Below are 17855 nucleotides of genomic sequence, written 5' to 3' on the forward strand. Positions count from 1 at the left end.
CCAAAGGGGGCCTGCGATTTGCATAAAACTGGTATTCCTTTTGAAGTTTACTGCTCAGATATAACTCGCCTTGATCACTACCTCTTCCAGAAGAGAAAATAACCACAGTCCCAAATAAATATTTAGTTGTGAATTTCAATTAACCTGGAATAATATAAAAATTCAATTACAGTAACGTGTAGTTGATTTTTAAGGCTCTAAAATTACACTCAAGTACCCAAAATGTACGTTTTTGTAGTTATGCAAGGATGTCATAAACGGACAGATAGACAGAACACGTAATTTAATGTTTTACGCTGCAAAAGTAAGTTCGCCTAATATATATGTTAATTTAGACGTTTATCTCGGTTGTATATTTCATTTAGAGAGACATTTCGAATTATATAATGCGAATCAAGACCGCATGTCAAACCCTCGTTAAACGAAATGATAGAAGAATAATTGTCCACCTGTCATCACATGGAAGTGTATGGTGTGGGGAACTTTGCGTGATCATGCCTTACCCAGCTGGCCCTACTGACGAGGATAGGTTATTCGTTATGATGTTAGTGGGTGATTTACCTACGTTCGTTTTCCGTGTTGTGCACGCATTGTTTGGAAAGTCGTGACATATAGGAGTAAAACATAAGTTTATCTTCGAACAGAAGCTATTCAAGTCTTCATATAAAAACTCACCATGCAATATATATGCATGACGTGCATATCTTTGTTATATACACACACATTGGCAACCCAATAAATATATGCAACAACACAGCATAATAAAGTTATACGTGCAATATGTACATATTTGTGACAATTACGTTTCTCAAACAATACGACACCTAATCAAACACCTTTACACTTAAACCACATTAGGTTGTATGAAATTAGCTGCCAGACAGATTTGTTGCAGTTTTAAGACGAGTGAATTATGTTGGTTGGTTTTTGAATTTTGCGCAAAGCTGTACGAGGGCTATCTGCGCTAGCCGTCCCAAATTTAGCAGCATAAGACTAGAGAGAAGACAGCTAGTCATCACCACCCACCGCCAACTCTTGGGCTACTCTTTTACCAGGGAATAGTGGGATTGACCGTAACATTATAACGTCCCCACGGCTGAAAGGGCGAGCATGTTTGGTGTGACGAGGATTCGAACCCGCGGCCCTCAGACAGTATGTTGGTTAATTAATTGATAATAATACTAAGGGTCCCGACATGACCAGGTGGTTAGGGCGTTCGACTCGTAAACTGAGGGTCACGGGTTTGAATCCCGGTCGCACCAAATGTGCTCGCCCTTTCAGCCGTACGGGCGTTATAATGTGACGGTCAATCGCACTATTCGTTGGTAAAAGAGTAGCCAAAGAGTTGGCGGTGGGTGGTGATGACTAGCTGCCTTCCCTCTAGTGTTACACTGCTAACCTAGGGACGGCTAGCGCAGATAGCCCTCGAGTAGCTTTGCGTGAAATTAAAAAACAAACAAACAATAATAATAATGAGCGCTGTGATTCCATTCTTTACTGGACACATTCAGTTCTAACCTTCGAGAGAAAGTTGATAACATTGTGGGTCAACGACTAACGTATTTTAAGGGACGCTAAACGGGAACGCCTTGTATGTGGATTACAATATTCATCTATTTACTGAAACCATTAATTAAAAGTTGAAACTCTATTTTATCAAGTATTTTCAACTCTGAATGTATGTGCATTTTATTGTAGCAAAGCCAGATCGGGCTATCTGCTAAGTCTACCGAGGAGAATCTAACCACTGATTTATAAATCCGTAGATTTAACTCCTGTACCATCGGGGGACATTTTCAAGATGCACGACTGTGAAGACTGCTAAGTTCTAAACAATGAATATTACTCAAGATTGTGACTGGTTGAAATATTAGAATATCTGCCTGTCTGTTTTGTGAACCCGTTTTTTTTATTGTCGAATTATCAATAAATTTGAAAGTGAATCTAAATCTCAGTAAAAATTACGTTGAAATTTCTATTTTTTTCTCCATCACAGTATTTTTAGTCGCTCGAGTCCGGATCTAGAATTGGATGCAAATAAAAACAGATGTGAATAAAACTGAATATAAATAAAAAGTGGTATTTCAGATCAATCGTTTAACCCTCCAGAAAACCTTTTTGTTTAATTCTAGATTGGTTTGGCCAATGGCAGCTTACACTAGATTCAAAATGTTTCCTAGATTGTGAGCCGAGCCATTCAAAATGCGCGTCCAAAACGTTATTTTACGCGCCGCTTCGAAATCTGTAGTGGACCAGGATGGGAAGAGGTCAAGCGTGATTTTAATTATTTTTAATGTACCTGTAGTAAAAACAAAAACCGTTACTACTTTACTATGGTAGGCATTTAATCACGATAAAAGCAAAAATATTTTGTACTGGAATTGGCTATATTTATCATAAGAGGTGGAATTATTTCTTATTAAAGCTAGAGAATGAAAACAACTCCAACTTGTTTAAATATTTTAACACCATTTAAATCGGGTTTAACCAGGTTCCCAGCCCGTAGCAAAAATGAGCGATAGACGATTAGTTACGTAACTCTTTTAAAATAATTTTCGAGTGAATTAGATAGAGTTCATATAATTTCGTGGTGATGTATGTCTAGAGTTAATTAAAGTATTAGCTTTAAAGTGAGAAACATTGTGTAACGTATACTTGTTTAACTTGTTAACTATATAAACTTACAACGCTTAAATTCGGGGTCGGATCCCCCCTGCCAGACACAACAGATAACCAGTATACAAATAACTTCCCTAGACGTTTCTAATCTCCAATCTGCTCCGGGCTAATACGTAATTAACTTCCATAGACGGCCCGGCTTGACCAAGCGTGTTAAGGCGTTCGACTCGTAATCCGAGGGTCGTGGGTTCGAATCCCGGTCGCACCAAACATGCTCGCCCTTTCAGATGTGGGGGTTTTATAATTTCACGGTCAATCCCACTATTCGTTGATAAAGGAGTAGCCCAAGAGTTAGCGGTGGGTGATGACTAGCTGCCTTCCCTCTAGTCTTACACTGCTAAATTAGGGACGGCTAGCGCAGATAACCCTCGAGTAGCTTTGCGCGAAATTCAAAACAAACAAACGTTTCTAATCTCCAATCCGTCTATCTCTCTGCACTTTGTTTTTTTTTCACAACATAACCAACTATATACATAATTCATTTGAATTGTAAAGATACAGGTAGGACTTGAGTTGAATAACAAAATATTACAAGATTTATTGATATCGTTTACATATGAATAAATATATTTCAATCTCTTTTTAACTGAATTTTCCATTGAAATTTCAACGCTGATTATATTTAGACAATAATTGGTATAAAAAATCTTAAGCATGAGCATATTTTCTAATTTTCTTTCATATATTTGAAAGCTTAAAGTCCTTTGAATAAACTTACGGAAAACGAACTCGTGCCCAGTAAGAACTGACACGTGTCTAATTTCAACAAGTGATACTGACCTGCTCTTCGTATTTGTAGCAAAAGAATATACTGTTGTTAGGTAGAGTCACTATAATAGTAGTATTTCAAACGTTATTGATCCCCAATGGCTCAGCGGTATGTCTGCGGACGTAAACGCTAAAAACCGAGTTTCGATACCCGTGGTGGGCAGAGCACAGATAGCCCATTGTGTAGCTTTGTGTTTAATTCACAACAACAGCAAACGTTATTATAAAATTGGATAACCTTCCAAGAGTTTTCTAACCAGTAAGTTTTATTTTTAAAATAAATAAAATCAAGGCTTATGTTATCGATAGAAACGCTACATTCTTCTGAATCAAACGTAAAACCTAAACAGAAACCAGTGCTACAAGTTTAATACGTAACAAAACAGAAACCGGTGCTACAAGTTCCTCCGTGTAATATAAAAGAAAACAGAAAAATGTGACATAATGTCAATATGGTTTAAAAGCCAATGCTTTGACTTTCTTTCATCGATGTTTGTTATAAAATTATAACTGACAGCCATCTGAAGACAAAAAACGAACCTCTCTGTTGGCTATCAGAACCCCTGGGAGCTAAGTCAAGTACTTCTTGGTAATAAAGCCATCATTTGATTTTTTTTTGTTTAATTTAAAACCAATGATTAAAAAGTAACCTAGACAAAGTGACTTCAACCCACATTCTGCGGAAAGATGCAACTAGATTTTAAAAATAGCCTGCTTAGAATATGAAAAATAACTTTGTTATATTCAGGGTCAATAAAGGTATTTTTAAGTTCCAATGTATCAAGTGAAAACTATGTTGTGGTTTGTTGCCTTTAGACTCTTAATCATGCAAAATGTCGTGTTGTTTTGTTTTTCATGTTATTTTTAAATTAAAAGATAGTCATGTTATTTATTTGGAGCTCTATCCCTCTAGTTGGCAGAGCAGAAATATCCCATTGTGTGGCTTTGAGCTTAACAGCAGATAGTCCCTTATCAACGTGGGGCTTATAACGCTAGTATTTGGAGCTCTATCCCTTCAGTTGGCAGAGCAGAAATATCCCATTGTGTGGCTTTGGGCTTAACAGCAGATCAAGAGTTAAGAACCCAGAACAGCAAATGGATCCGTAATTTCTTATGTTTTTTTTGTTATATTTTTTTATTCACCAATACGTACATACGTTATTTGTAGTGTTGTGGAAATTAATATCACCCGGCTTTGTTTGCGAAATTTGTATAGATTCTTGGTATATTTGGTTGATGTAAAGACCTAACTTTACTGCTCACACTGACGAACACACGTCTCCTTTCCAAAGATAACGTATTTCAGTTTCCATAGCACTTTTGAGGTTGAATACTTGAAGCCTTTTTGATTTTCTGTTTTTCTAGCTACACCTGACAGAGGCCGACAGGGGGCTCTACTATTGCCATTGTTTTAAAGCTCCCGAAACAGCTAATTAACTGTGAATATACTGGAGTCTGTCCACGTGTTTGAGTGTGTTAACACGTAATTCTGTTAGTCACCCATTTCTCATCACAATACGTATTATAATAATGACTTATTAATTGGCATTTTGTGCCAGGCCGGAGAAGTGGCGTGCGTGAACTTAGGGTAGTTAGGCAATTCAACTTTGCAACCGACCAGGAGCTTTTTTGCCGTTTCGAAAAGATTCCCACAGAGTTAAGTGAAATTTAATTCGCAGTTATGTGTCAAACCTGTAATTTCGTACTCCGCCTAAACACACCTGCTGGCTGCTCTTCTGAAGCGGGGTGAGTAAACGTGGCAGTCTTACTAGGTAGTGAAAATATTAGTGTGAGCACAATGATAGAGTTCACCGTCGTAAACGTGAAGAACTGTATACTAGCTAACGTTTCTGAGGTAAACATAGGTCGGTCACATCTAAACACCGATTTCACTTCATGCTGGCTCCTAAGGTTTGGTGTCAATTGGTCCAGCGGTTTGCATGTTGTAAGTGGACACCCAGACTTTTGTTAAATAATGGTTCAAGTACGCATATAGAAAAAAAAAAACTGATAGAACATGATATTTGGTTTATGCTGTGAGAAATGTGTGTTTATTTTCTTATACGGCCCGGCATGGCCAAGCGTGTTAAGACGTGGGACTCGTAATCTGAGGGTCGCGGGTTCGCATCTCCGTCGCGCCAAACTTGTTTGCCATTTCAGCCGTGGGGGCGTTATAATGTGACAGTCAATCCCACTATTCGTTGGTAAAAGAGTAGCACAAGAGTTGGCGGTGGGTGATGATGACTAGCTGCCTTCCCTCTAGTCTTACACTGCTAAATTAGGGACGGCTAGCACAGATAGCCCTCGAGTAACTTTGTGCGAAATTCAAAAACAAACAAATTTTCTTATAGCAAAACTACACCGGGCTATTTGCTGTGTCCACCAAGGGAAATTGAACCCCTCATTTCAGCGTTGTAAGTCCGAAGACTTACCGCTGTACTAACGGGGGACGCTGTGAGAAATACCTTAGTGCACTATTTACTATAAAACACAGATTGGTGTACTTTCAAAAGAACGATCTGTTGGTTCAAATCTAGCCACCTCCACGTGCCGGAAAAAGAACGTTACATAATATTATCCATTATATTTCCTCTCACATCATATGTTGTTTATCATGTGATTAGTTTTACTTATTTGACATGGCAGATGTCATTCGAAGTATGTCATTCGCAGGCACCGACGAAAGCGAGAACATTTTAAACTTTTTTCTTGTACATCAATACTCAAAACATTATTTCAGAGCTAATATAATATCTTAATCTTGCTCAGAGTTTCCAACATAGTTTTGTTTTATCGATTTATCAAATTCAGTACAAAGTATCGTATAAAAGGTAAATTTGTTATGTTTTCTACATTTAACGCTCACACACAGATCTAGCTAACATTTAACACCTATGGAATTATCTAATGTATCACCTAGTTATAATAATACATCACGCAGTAGGGTCTCAAGGAATGTTTTAATGTTGTCAGACGTCTCCTGAGATCCTAACTTCTCTCAATATCCTAATCAAACTAAGTAAGGTACATTACAGATCTTAAAGTACCTGGGTGCTTGTAGATAAACCAACACAAAAATAAGTTCGTGATTTCAACTTATTACTGACACCATTTGCGCTGTTTTGTTTGTTGTTGTTTTTTTTAAATTTCGCACAAAGCTACACGAAGGCTATTTGCGCTAGCCGTCCCTAATTTAGCAGTGTAAGACTAGAGGGAAGGCAGCTGGTCATCACTACCCACCGCCAACTCTTGGGCTACTCTTTTACTAATGAATAATGGGATTGACCGTAACATTATAACGCCCCCACGATTGAAAGGGCGAGCATATTTGGTGCGACCGGGATTCAAACCCCTGACCCTCAGATTACGAGTCGAACGCCTTAACCCACCTGGCCATGCAGGGCCCTATTTTTACTGAACGCATAGAATAAAGTCATATAATGTTCAAAAGATGGTTCCAATTTATATTTAACACTGACGTAAAGCTTGTTTACAGACTAACTCCAAATGCGCTTGAAAATGTGAAAGATGAATTTGATGCCACACGTGTTTGAAACAGGATTTCGACCTATAGTTAACATCAAACTGTTCGAGTGTCTGCACAAGAACAGATGACTAATATGTTCGGCGGTGTGAAAGATGGTTTGCAAGCTTATCAAAAGTGACTTTATTTCAATGGGAAGAACGAAAACCGCTAGTCCCAGTGTTTCTCGTTAAACCACTACATTTCTAGTACATGTACGTCTAATTTTAGAACAGCTGGATCCCCATGTTTTTATACTCTAAGAGGATAGTGTAATCTATAAAAGTATCTTTTTATGGAACTAAATTTAACGTAATGAGAAACTAACTCGAAGGAGATCTGTGTGTTTCGTGAAAAGTTGGCTAGAATTCGCGCTTACCGTAATGTATCCTTTAACTTAACAACAGAGGACGTTATGAATACTTGTATTAGATTTTCACATTATTATTGCGTTAATAGCTCAAACATAAATATACTCCACAGCCGAACCATTAAATACAATCATGTGCTGTAACACACACACACACACCTTCTTGTTACTGTTGAGGGAGTCTCTTATGTTGTAACACACACACTTTCTTGTTACTATTGAGGGAATCTCCTGCGCTGTAACACACACACTTTCTTGTTACTATTGAGGGAATCTCCTACGCTGTAACACATACACTTTCTTGTTACTATTGAGGAAGTCTCCTATGCTGTAACACACACACTTTCTTGTTACTATTGAGGAAGTCTCCTATGCTGTAACACACACACTTTCTTGTTACTCTTGAGGAAGTCTCCTATGCTGTAACACACACACTTTCTTGTTACTCTTGAGGGAGTTTTCTATGCTGTAACACACACACTTTCTTGTTACTCTTGAGGAAGTCTCCTATGCTATAACACACACACTTTCTTGTAACTCTTGAGGAAGTCTCCTATGCTATAACACACACACTTTCTTGTTACTATTGAGGGAGTCTCCTATGCTGTAACACACACACTTTCTTGTTATTATTGAGGAAGTCTCCTATGTTGTAACACACACACTTTCTTGTTACTCTTGAGGAAGTCTCCTACGCTGTAACACACACACTTTCTTGTTACTCTTGAGGAAGTCTCCCATGCTATAACACACACACTTTCTTGTTACTATTGAGGAAGTCTCCTATGCTATAACACACACACTTTCTTGTTACTCTTGAGGAAGTCTCCTATGCTGTAACACACACACTTTCTTGTTACTCTTGAGGAAGTCTCCTATGCTGTAACACACACACTTTCTTGTTACTCTTGAGGAAGTCTCCCATGCTATAACACACACACTTTCTTGTTACTATTGAGGAAGTCTCCTATGCTATAACACACACACTTTCTTGTTACTATTGAGGAAGTCTCCTATGCTATAACACACACACTTTCTTGTTACTCTTGAGGAAGTCTCCTATGCTGTAACACACACACTTTCTTGTTACTCTTGAGGAAGTCTCCTATGCTGTAACACACACACTTTCTTGTTACTCTTGAGGGAGTTTTCTATGCTGTAACACACACACTTTCTTGTTACTCTTGAGGAAGTCTCCTATGCTGTAACACACACACTTTCTTGTTACTCTTGAGGAAGTCTCCCATGCTATAACACACACACTTTCTTGTTACTATTGAGGAAGTCTCCTATGCTATAACACACACACTTTCTTGTTACTCTTGAGGAAGTCTCCTATGCTGTAACACACACACTTTCTTGTTACTCTTGAGGAAGTCTCCTATGCTGTAACACACACACTTTCTTGTTACTCTTGAGGGAGTTTTCTATGTTGTAACACACACACTTTCTTGTTACTCTTGAGGGAGTTTTCTATGCTGTAACACACACACTTTCTTGTTACTATTGAGGGAATCTCCTATGCTGTAACACACACACTTTCTTGTTACTATTGAGGAAGTCTCCTAATGTTGAGATGTACGTCTTCCAATAAAATCACAAATAGAATATCTTAACCTCTTGAACAGTAGGCCTATAGATCTAATCACATGCTTAAGAAGGGAATACATCTAATGTGTAATTTTTAAGTACATCTTTTGTAACGAACCTTTTAAATAAATAAAATATTTAAATATTTATTATTACTATTCTTACCACTATTTTGTATTTGGTTGGGTTTAAGAGAATACAAATTTAACTTTCTAGCGGCTATGTATATATATTGTCATGGGACTATATTTAGAACAGCGTTTTCTTTCAAGTAAAAATAACTAATTATTTTCGTCTCACAGTTTGTTTTACTGATATTTAACACATAAGACAGATGTGTCTTCTGGCAGACCTATGTTTAAATTCTTGTACGCTGGTTAATTTCGCGATCAGTGAAATACGAACTACACAGATAGTTCTAAGAACAGCTCTGCAGCCTTTCGATGTTGATACATATATATGCGTTAAGGATTTCATTTTTTTATTCACCAGAGATGAAATTGAAAAGATGATCTGTGACGTTGAGGCTTAATACATTCATTGATTGGCTGTACCCTTTGCTGTAGACTGCAGTTTCACCTATTCAAAACTCGTCAACACAGCTTGAGTCAGCAACCAAAGTAATAAATACCATTAGGCCTCTTAATAACGGTTAAGTGTATATAATACCCGTGGTGTTTGAATCCGTTTTACTTTACCATATAACAGCTTAAATTAATTTGAGTTCCTATAAGTAAAGGTTAAGTAAAATGGACTCAAAACCCTATAGATATTTTACAACTTAATAAATTTTCCGAATCAGCTGCAAACTTCGGTTATAAAGTTCAACATAGTAAGTTTCAGGAGAGTGGCCGTCTTATACGTCATCGTTATGTAAAATAAATAACTTGAAGTAAACGCTCTTGGTTATTTATCAAAATATTCATGGTATGTTATATAAGTGCTAGTATGCGGAGGTTATTTCACTGAATACGTATACGCTATTTTTATTCTGTTATGAAATAAAAACTTCAAACCAATTTAAGTACACTGACGGGCTGTTTGAAATAACGCTTCCAAGACGGTACAAAAAGCATTGAAGTAGTCACACACATACACACGCGTAAATACACTTCTCTCTGACATACTACTTAAAACTGATTTTTTAAACGTATTCTATAAACTGGGATGGGAACCTGGAAAGCAAATGAGCACATGCTGCATTATATAAGGCTCGGCATGGCCAGGTGGGTTAAGGCGTTCGACTCGTAATTCGAGGGTCGCGAGTTTGAATCCCCGTCACACCAAACGTGCTTGCTCTTTTAGCTGTGAGGCGCTATAATGTGACGGTCAGTCCCAATATTCGTTGGTAAAAAAGTAGCCCAAGAGTCGGCGGTGGGTGGTGATGACTAGCTGCCTTCCCTTTAGTCTCACACTGCTAAATTAGGGACGGCTAACGTAGATAGTCCTTGTGCGCGAAATTCAAAAACAAACAAACAAGCATTATATAAAAAATGATTATTCGAAACTAAACTTTGCTTCCCCCACAACCACAGTCGATGGAGGCTGACAATAATTTATATACTCATCCACCGAGTTGCTGTTCATAAGATACTTGTTGTGATAGAATTTAAAATATAATTCACTCAGTAATCTGTCTGAATAACTTTAACAACAGTTTCCAACAATGAAAAGCAGATCTCCCAAATACCCTCTCCCCTTCCTACTTTGGACGTTTTCTACAACCATGATTATGTAGAGGAGTTTCAGTGGTATCAACCTATTTCTTATTGATATTATTTTGTAGCCTAAGTGTATAGAAAAAAAAGTACGAAAATATTCTACACTTTTGTGCTTGTCGATCTCAGCCTACACTTAAGTTTACATAATAGTACCTTAACGTTCCTTTCCAAATTCGTTTCACTCATATTTCGCTGTGCCATATAGACAGGAACCAGCCTATCTCACATCCCTGATTGAGTGGCAGGTGCTTGTGATAAAAATGTATTCTTGAACCAAAATAACATCTCCACGTTATATTATTACTTTTCTTTCTACTCTCGCACTCAGTGCACTTGTCCATCTTTCATAACCTCTTCCTCAACGTCACAATCTGTGAGTAGCGCCTCGCTTTTAAAAGTACTATTCATTCCTCAAAGCTCTGAAAGATTGTCACACAACATTGTCGTCGATAGATGGCACTGATGAAAAATGTTTTTTCGAGACACAGTTGTTTAGACGCTCATGAATATAAATATAAATTCAAAGTTCTTAGTCATGACTTTGGTTCAGTTTTATCTTATTTACTTAATAAGCCATTAAACTGATAATAATATTAAAAATAACTTACCGAACTTACCGCACTATTCATTGATAAAAGAGTAAGTAGCCTAAGAGTTGGCGGTGGGTGGTGGTGACTGCGTGCCTTCCCTCTAGTCTTACATTGCTAAATTAGGGACAGCTAGCACAGATAGCCCTCGAGTAGCTTTGCGCGAAATTAAAACAAACAAGCAAACAATCAAAATTAATGTTTGTTTGTTTATTTTGGAATTTTGCGCAAAGCTACTCTAGGGATATCTGTGCTAGCCGTCCCTAATTTAGCAGTGTAAGACTAGAGGGAAGGCAGCTAGTCATCACCACCCACCGCCAACTCTTGAGCTACTCTTTTACCAACGAATAGTGGGATTGACCGTCCCATTATAACGCCCCCACGGCTGGGAGGGCGAGCATGTTTAGCGCGACGCGGGCGATCAAAATTAAAGTTCGTTTAGTGTATCAACTATAAGTTTATGAACTTACAACGTTAAAATCCAAGACTTGGTTCTATACGATGAACAGAACATAAAAAGTATTTTTGTGCAGTTTTGAGCTATAAAAAACAACACATTTCGAAACAAAGACGGGTAATAGATTTTTATAAAATTAACCTAATAGCATTGTTAGATAGTGAAACTGAAATTTTCTTAGCAGTAACTGAAAAAAAAAAACATTTTTAACAAATTGAATATGTTAGTCATCAGGTTTATTTTTTATATTTTTTTTCATTAATAATACATGAAATAAGATAAGTAAAAATAAAAGGTTAATCGCTTTCTCAAGTAATTGTGACACAGACACTTAATTTTCAATATAGTAGAAACGTTTTTTTTTGTACATTTTCCTACTTCTTAGCTTGATATAGTTTAATATTTAACTTAAACCGAATAATCTAAATAAAATAGGTGGGGCATTTAGCGATGATACTTTCAAATATATACATATAATTTTATGATAAGTTAACACGATGAAAGATTCAAATATGCTCGCCCGTTTAGCCGTGGGGGCGTTACAACGTTAGGGTGAATCCCACTATTCGTTTGTAAAAAAGTAGCCCAAGAGTTGACGGTGGATAGTGATGACTAGCTGCATTCCCTCTAGTCTTACACAGCTAAATTAGGGTCAGCTAGCGCAGATACCCTTCGTGTAGCTTTGCGCGCAATTTAAAAGCAAACAAGCAGTTTCAAATAAATACACACAGTGTTATGATAAGGTAACAGAATGATAATTTGAAATATATACACATAGTTTTATGATAAGGTAACACAATGAGAGTTTCAGATATATGCATATGATTTTTATGATATGTTTCAAATATGATTTTCAAATATATACACATAGTTTTATGATAACACGATGATAGTTCAAATATATACACATGGTTTCATGATAAGGTAACACAATGATAGTTTCAAATATGTGCATGTGGTTTTTATGATAAGGTAACACAATGATAGTTTCAAATATATACACATAGTTTTATGATAACACGATGATAGTTCAAATATATACACATGGTTTCATGATAAGGTTACACAATGATAGTTTAAAATATATACACATATCTTTATGATAAGGTAACACTGTTATAGTGAACTTTTTTTTGGCAGCTTCATTTACAACTCTTTGTTCTCATTGTGTTTACTCAGTGATGTGTAACAAAATCATGGGAGTTAAATAAACGGCGCGTTATCGACATTTTCAACCTGAGCATCATTGTATGCGTACATGAGTTAAATAGCTAAGTCAGATGTCCTTGGCGTTTAGGTGTAGCTGTCCCAAATTTTGAGCTACTGACCAGAGAGAGAGAAAAAAGCTAGTCAATAACACCAGTCACCAAAAGGGCTTTGTTTGACTTGAACCGAAAAACGGAATTGTCTGTCATTCTTCTAACGCGCGCACGTGCGTGTTTTTCATAGCAAAGCCACATCGGGTTATTTGCTGTGTCCAACGAGGGTGAATCAACTCCCGATTTTAACGTTATAAATCCGAAGACTTACCGCTGTTCAACCTAGGAGCCTGCTGTAACGCACCCAGAAATCAAAATATAGAGCATGTTCAGAGGCATCCCAATGCGAACCTCGGATCTTTAGTCCCGAAGCATCCCAATGCGAACCTCGGACCTTTAGTCCCGACACACGAATCAGTCACTAGGAATTATAGAAAGAGCAATACTGTACTTTCTATTTGTTTCTCTATGTTAGACTTAATTATGTTTGTGTTCTTTATGAAAATATTATATAGCGCGAGGTTTACCAATTAAATCTGATTCTACGAAGCTTTCGAGACGAAAATAAAGTCTGTAGCTGGTGACTGTTATTATCCTAAGTACTTTTCTCGTCACTTAAACTAACAAACACAGATTCTGAACTGAGAGAACATTACGCCTACCAGGTGCTGGATTAGACCATACAAAACTCACTTGGATGTATTTTGATATTTCTAGTCTTTTGTGTTTATGAAATAGGGACTGCACAATAGCTCGAGAGGGAGATTCTATCCCTCACAGTGAATAAGCAACATTTCGTTACTGTTTACTATATAAGGACGCGACCCGCAGAGCTTATTAAACTACAAAAGTTATTTTTCCTCCCAATAACAGATGGCGTGTTACAACAGTTTCGAATCCTCTAGTTCGGCTGTAAAATTCAACCAGTGCTGTATTTTTGAAACCTAGGGTAACGCTCTGTAATATAAAAAAGAACATAAAATATGTTACTGTCAAAAGAAAAAATATTTAAAAAAATTTTAGTCGGTTTAAGTTAGGACGTTAAAGAATCTAAATTATCTTTTTTTCAACCACTTTAATTCTCTATCCAGTGGAGATTATAGAAGAGACAGGTATATAGCTAGTTTACTTATTTTAGTGCTGTGTGTCGATGAATTTGTTAAGCTATCAAATCAAATATCTTTGAAATTTAAAATACTCTTCTCTGAGTTGCAATATCCAAACTTCGGGACGCTACGAAAAGATGGCCCGGGCGTTTGACTCGCAATCTGAGGGTCACAGATCCGAATCCCTGTCCCACCAAACACGCTCGCCTTTTCAGCCGTGATGGTGTTATAACATTATGATCAATTCCACTATTCGTTGGTAAAAAGAATAGCCCAAGTTTTGGCAGTGGGTGGTTATGTCTAGCTGCTTTCCTGGTAGTCTTTCACTACTAAGTTAGGGATGGCTTGAGCAGACAGCTCTCGTGAAGCTTTGCGCGAAATTCAAACCAAACAAGCCCATAGTTTGTGGAACGCCCCAGTCGTACGCTACCGGCTTCTATTAATTACCTATACCTGGTAAGTATTTTGGTGCCGACTTGCGTTAATAACTTATACTTGGTAAATATCCAGCAACCGTTTAGGCTTAATCTATACAAGACGTTTTTCGCTAATGACCATTGACAACACACTTTTAAATAAATGCCACCCTGTTGGTCCGATTCTGTTAAAGAAGGGCACTTGGCTGGTAATTTGCACAAGGCTCTACCTATATCTAAATAGCCAATGCTAATCTATAAGATATACAACTAAAAGGTTTGGTTTGCACAGATGATAAAGTATTTCATCCAAACCGAAACATTATATGCGTGTGTGTAAAAAAAAAAAAAAAAAGACACAACAGTTATTTTGGTTCATAATCTAACACTATATTATACAGAAGGTATCCCTTTTGATCCAGATAGGCTAGGTTTTCATCTGTGATAATTCGTTAATATAACCTCTTTGGAAAAGTCAGTAATATAATAATTACTATATGGGAGACAAAATATGTTTAAAATAAACAAGTATAAAACAAATCGTGGTTCTTCTCCTTCATTTAGACACTTATTCATACTAATGAAGACAAGGTCACAAACATTTTTAGAAAAGTACAATCTTTATGTGCGGTTCAAAGTAACGTTCTGTTTTTGTGGAAGTTACACAATGGAGCTCTTTCTGTGTTCCTGTGGAGGTTACACAATGGAGCTCTTTCTGTGTTCCTGTGGAGGCTACTTTATGAAGTTCTTCTGTGTTCCTGTGGAGGCTACACAATGAAATTCTTTCACTCCTAAAAGCAGTTCCAAGTCCTCCACATTCAGGTTTTCTCTATGCATTGAATTCTCGAGTCAGAGTTGTTTTATGATTATTTGAAAAACCTATTATAATTCAAAATCGTCTTAGGCCAGAACCTGATGTGACATTCTACCAGAATATGGCGTATGCAACATGATCTCTGAGCAGAAACTGACATATGCAACGTAACCTTCAACCAGAACTAAGCGTATAAAACTGTGCATAAGATGAATAAGATAACATTGAATCTTATACGTTTCCTACATCAAAATTAAATTACTGTTCGTTGAATATTATCCAGAAACTGAAACGATTGAAAAGACTGTTGGTATTCAGTGAGAGTAAATATGGATTAAGGGTTTTCTTGATTAAGATTTTGTATATAAAGTTAAAAAATCCTTTTGTATCTGCTCGAGACACGAGACTCTGCATAATTTATAGATTTCACTAATCTATTTATTATTTCCACAGTGAAAGCTTTCAAGGATGATTTCTACCTTCTTCATTCTGTTAACAATAGCGACATCTCCTGGTTTATTTCAAAACGATTTCACGGAGAACGAAGTGAAGATACATCGCATTCAAAATGACCCGTAAGTTTCAGAGTTTTTGTTATTGTCCATTTTGATTACTTGTTTGGACGAAACGCTGCGACGTTCGTGCTATAATGCGTACGTTCTTTATATTTGGGATGTTTTATTGTTTTTATTGCGCATACTCCACCTGCTTCCAAATTTATCACTAACCTTTATAGAAAAAGAAACGAAAGTTCAGAACCATATTTGAGCAAATAAAAAAAACAACGCTCATTTATCCGTTACATGTTTTGAAATTGTTTTTGATGTGGTTTCTAGTTAGGGAAGTTTTTTAACCTTTTTTTGCATTTCTTTACATTTAATCTGATCATCTTTGTTAAAGGGCAAACTCTGGTAATGTTTGAAAAGGTAAAACGGTTATAAAGTATTTTACAATCAAAATATATTAATTTAACTTACAATATCTGTTGATAAACATGGCGGACTATGAATCATTGGGTCTATGGTTCGCGTATAGTTTCTATAAAATTGCACTTGAGTTTCAGGTGCGTTATAGAAACATGAAATCCTACTCTTTCTTTAGTTTAGCGTGACATCTGGTGGTGGGTGCTGGTAGCTAATTACGTACCCTTTAGTCTATCAGTTCAAAATAAAGGGCAGCTAGCACAAATAACCCTTCTACAAGTTTTCTCGAACATTAAAAGCAAAACAAAAAATGGCAGGCAGTAAAGCAACTCGTTTATGTCACATTGTTTAAAACGGGTTAGATAATGTTGGGATGTACTGGTATTCACTTTCCTTAAAACATGTGATTTAATATTGAGATGTACTCGTATTAACTTCATTCGCACTAAACATGCTCGCCCTTTCAGCCGTGGGGGCGTTATAATGTTACGGTCAATCCCACTATTCGTTGGTAAAAGAGTAGCCCAAGAGTTGGCGGTGGGTGGTGAAGACTAGCTGCCTTCCCTCTAGTCTTACACTGCTAAATTAGGGACGGCTAGCACAGATAGCCCTCGACTAGCTTTGTGCGAAATTAAAAAACAAACAATTAACTTCCTTTAAAATACGTGATTTAATAATGAAATGTACTGGTATTGACTTCCCTTAAAACACAGGATTTGATATTGGTATTTACTGGTGTTGTCTTTCTTTAAAACGTAGTATTCGATATTGAGATTTACTAGTGTTGACTTCCTTTAAAATATAGTATTTGATAATGGGATTTACTGGTGTTGACTTCCTTTAAAACACAAGATTTGATATTGGTATTTACTGGTGTTGTCTTTCTTTAAAACGTAGTATTCGATATTGAGATTTACTAGTGTTGACTTCCTTTAAAATATAGTGTTTGATAATGGGATTTACTGGTTTTGACTTCCTTCCTCCTACTTCTCTAAGATGTTTAAAGTTTAATCATAAAACAAGAATGCCAGACTGGCCAAGTTGTTAGCATGTCTGAATTGTGAATTCGAGGATTCTTGGCTCACGACCCGTTGCCGCACTAACTCCGTTCCCCCTTACTGTGTGGGTGTAGATGCTATCGTCACATTAACTCGATTAAACGAGAGTATCTCAAGAGAAACTGATGAATGCATTACTTTCCTAGTGTTCAGTGTTAGGGACGGTTGTGCAAAGATATCCTTATGTAAAACCTTCGAAACAAACTTCTCATGAAGTAAGCGCTACATCACTACAGTTCCCTAACTTCTCCAGTTACATCTGTAGCACTGGGAGCGGTCGGTGCTGCAGCCTTCAGTTAACCCAAAAAGTAAGAAACAAATTTAAGTTTGCTAGAGCTTTCTCACAAGAATAAGACACCAGCTAGATGGAAGTCATGAGATAAAACAATGACAACGCTGTATGAAAAAATGATATTGGCATTTGATGCACATTGTGTTCTCTTGTTCTGTACGTGTATTCACGTACACACAGAAGTAGATTCACAAAAGTAATATCTATATGGTTTTTTCATATACTGTGTTAGAAGCATATCTAATGTATTAAAGACCACACGTGTGTAATAGAGAATTTGTTGAATTTCGCG

General features: G+C 36.9%; 1 protein-coding gene across 4 annotated transcripts in view; it reads left to right on the top strand.

Annotated features, from left to right (window-relative positions):
- The window catches only part of LOC143250919 (CD109 antigen-like), a 159016-nt gene that overhangs the window by 81087 nt on the left and 60074 nt on the right, over positions 1-17855 (top strand). For all 4 annotated transcript variants that reach the window (XM_076502105.1, XM_076502104.1, XM_076502103.1 and 1 more), the window contains exon 2: positions 15744-15865. In XM_076502105.1, the coding sequence (XP_076358220.1) occupies positions 15759-15865 (107 nt within the window). In that variant the 5' untranslated portion in view covers positions 15744-15758. The remainder of the gene's footprint in view (positions 1-15743; positions 15866-17855) is intronic.

The sequence above is a fragment of the Tachypleus tridentatus genome, chromosome 5, assembly GCF_004210375.1.
Source record: "Tachypleus tridentatus isolate NWPU-2018 chromosome 5, ASM421037v1, whole genome shotgun sequence".
Classification (NCBI taxonomy): domain Eukaryota; kingdom Metazoa; phylum Arthropoda; class Merostomata; order Xiphosura; family Limulidae; genus Tachypleus; species Tachypleus tridentatus.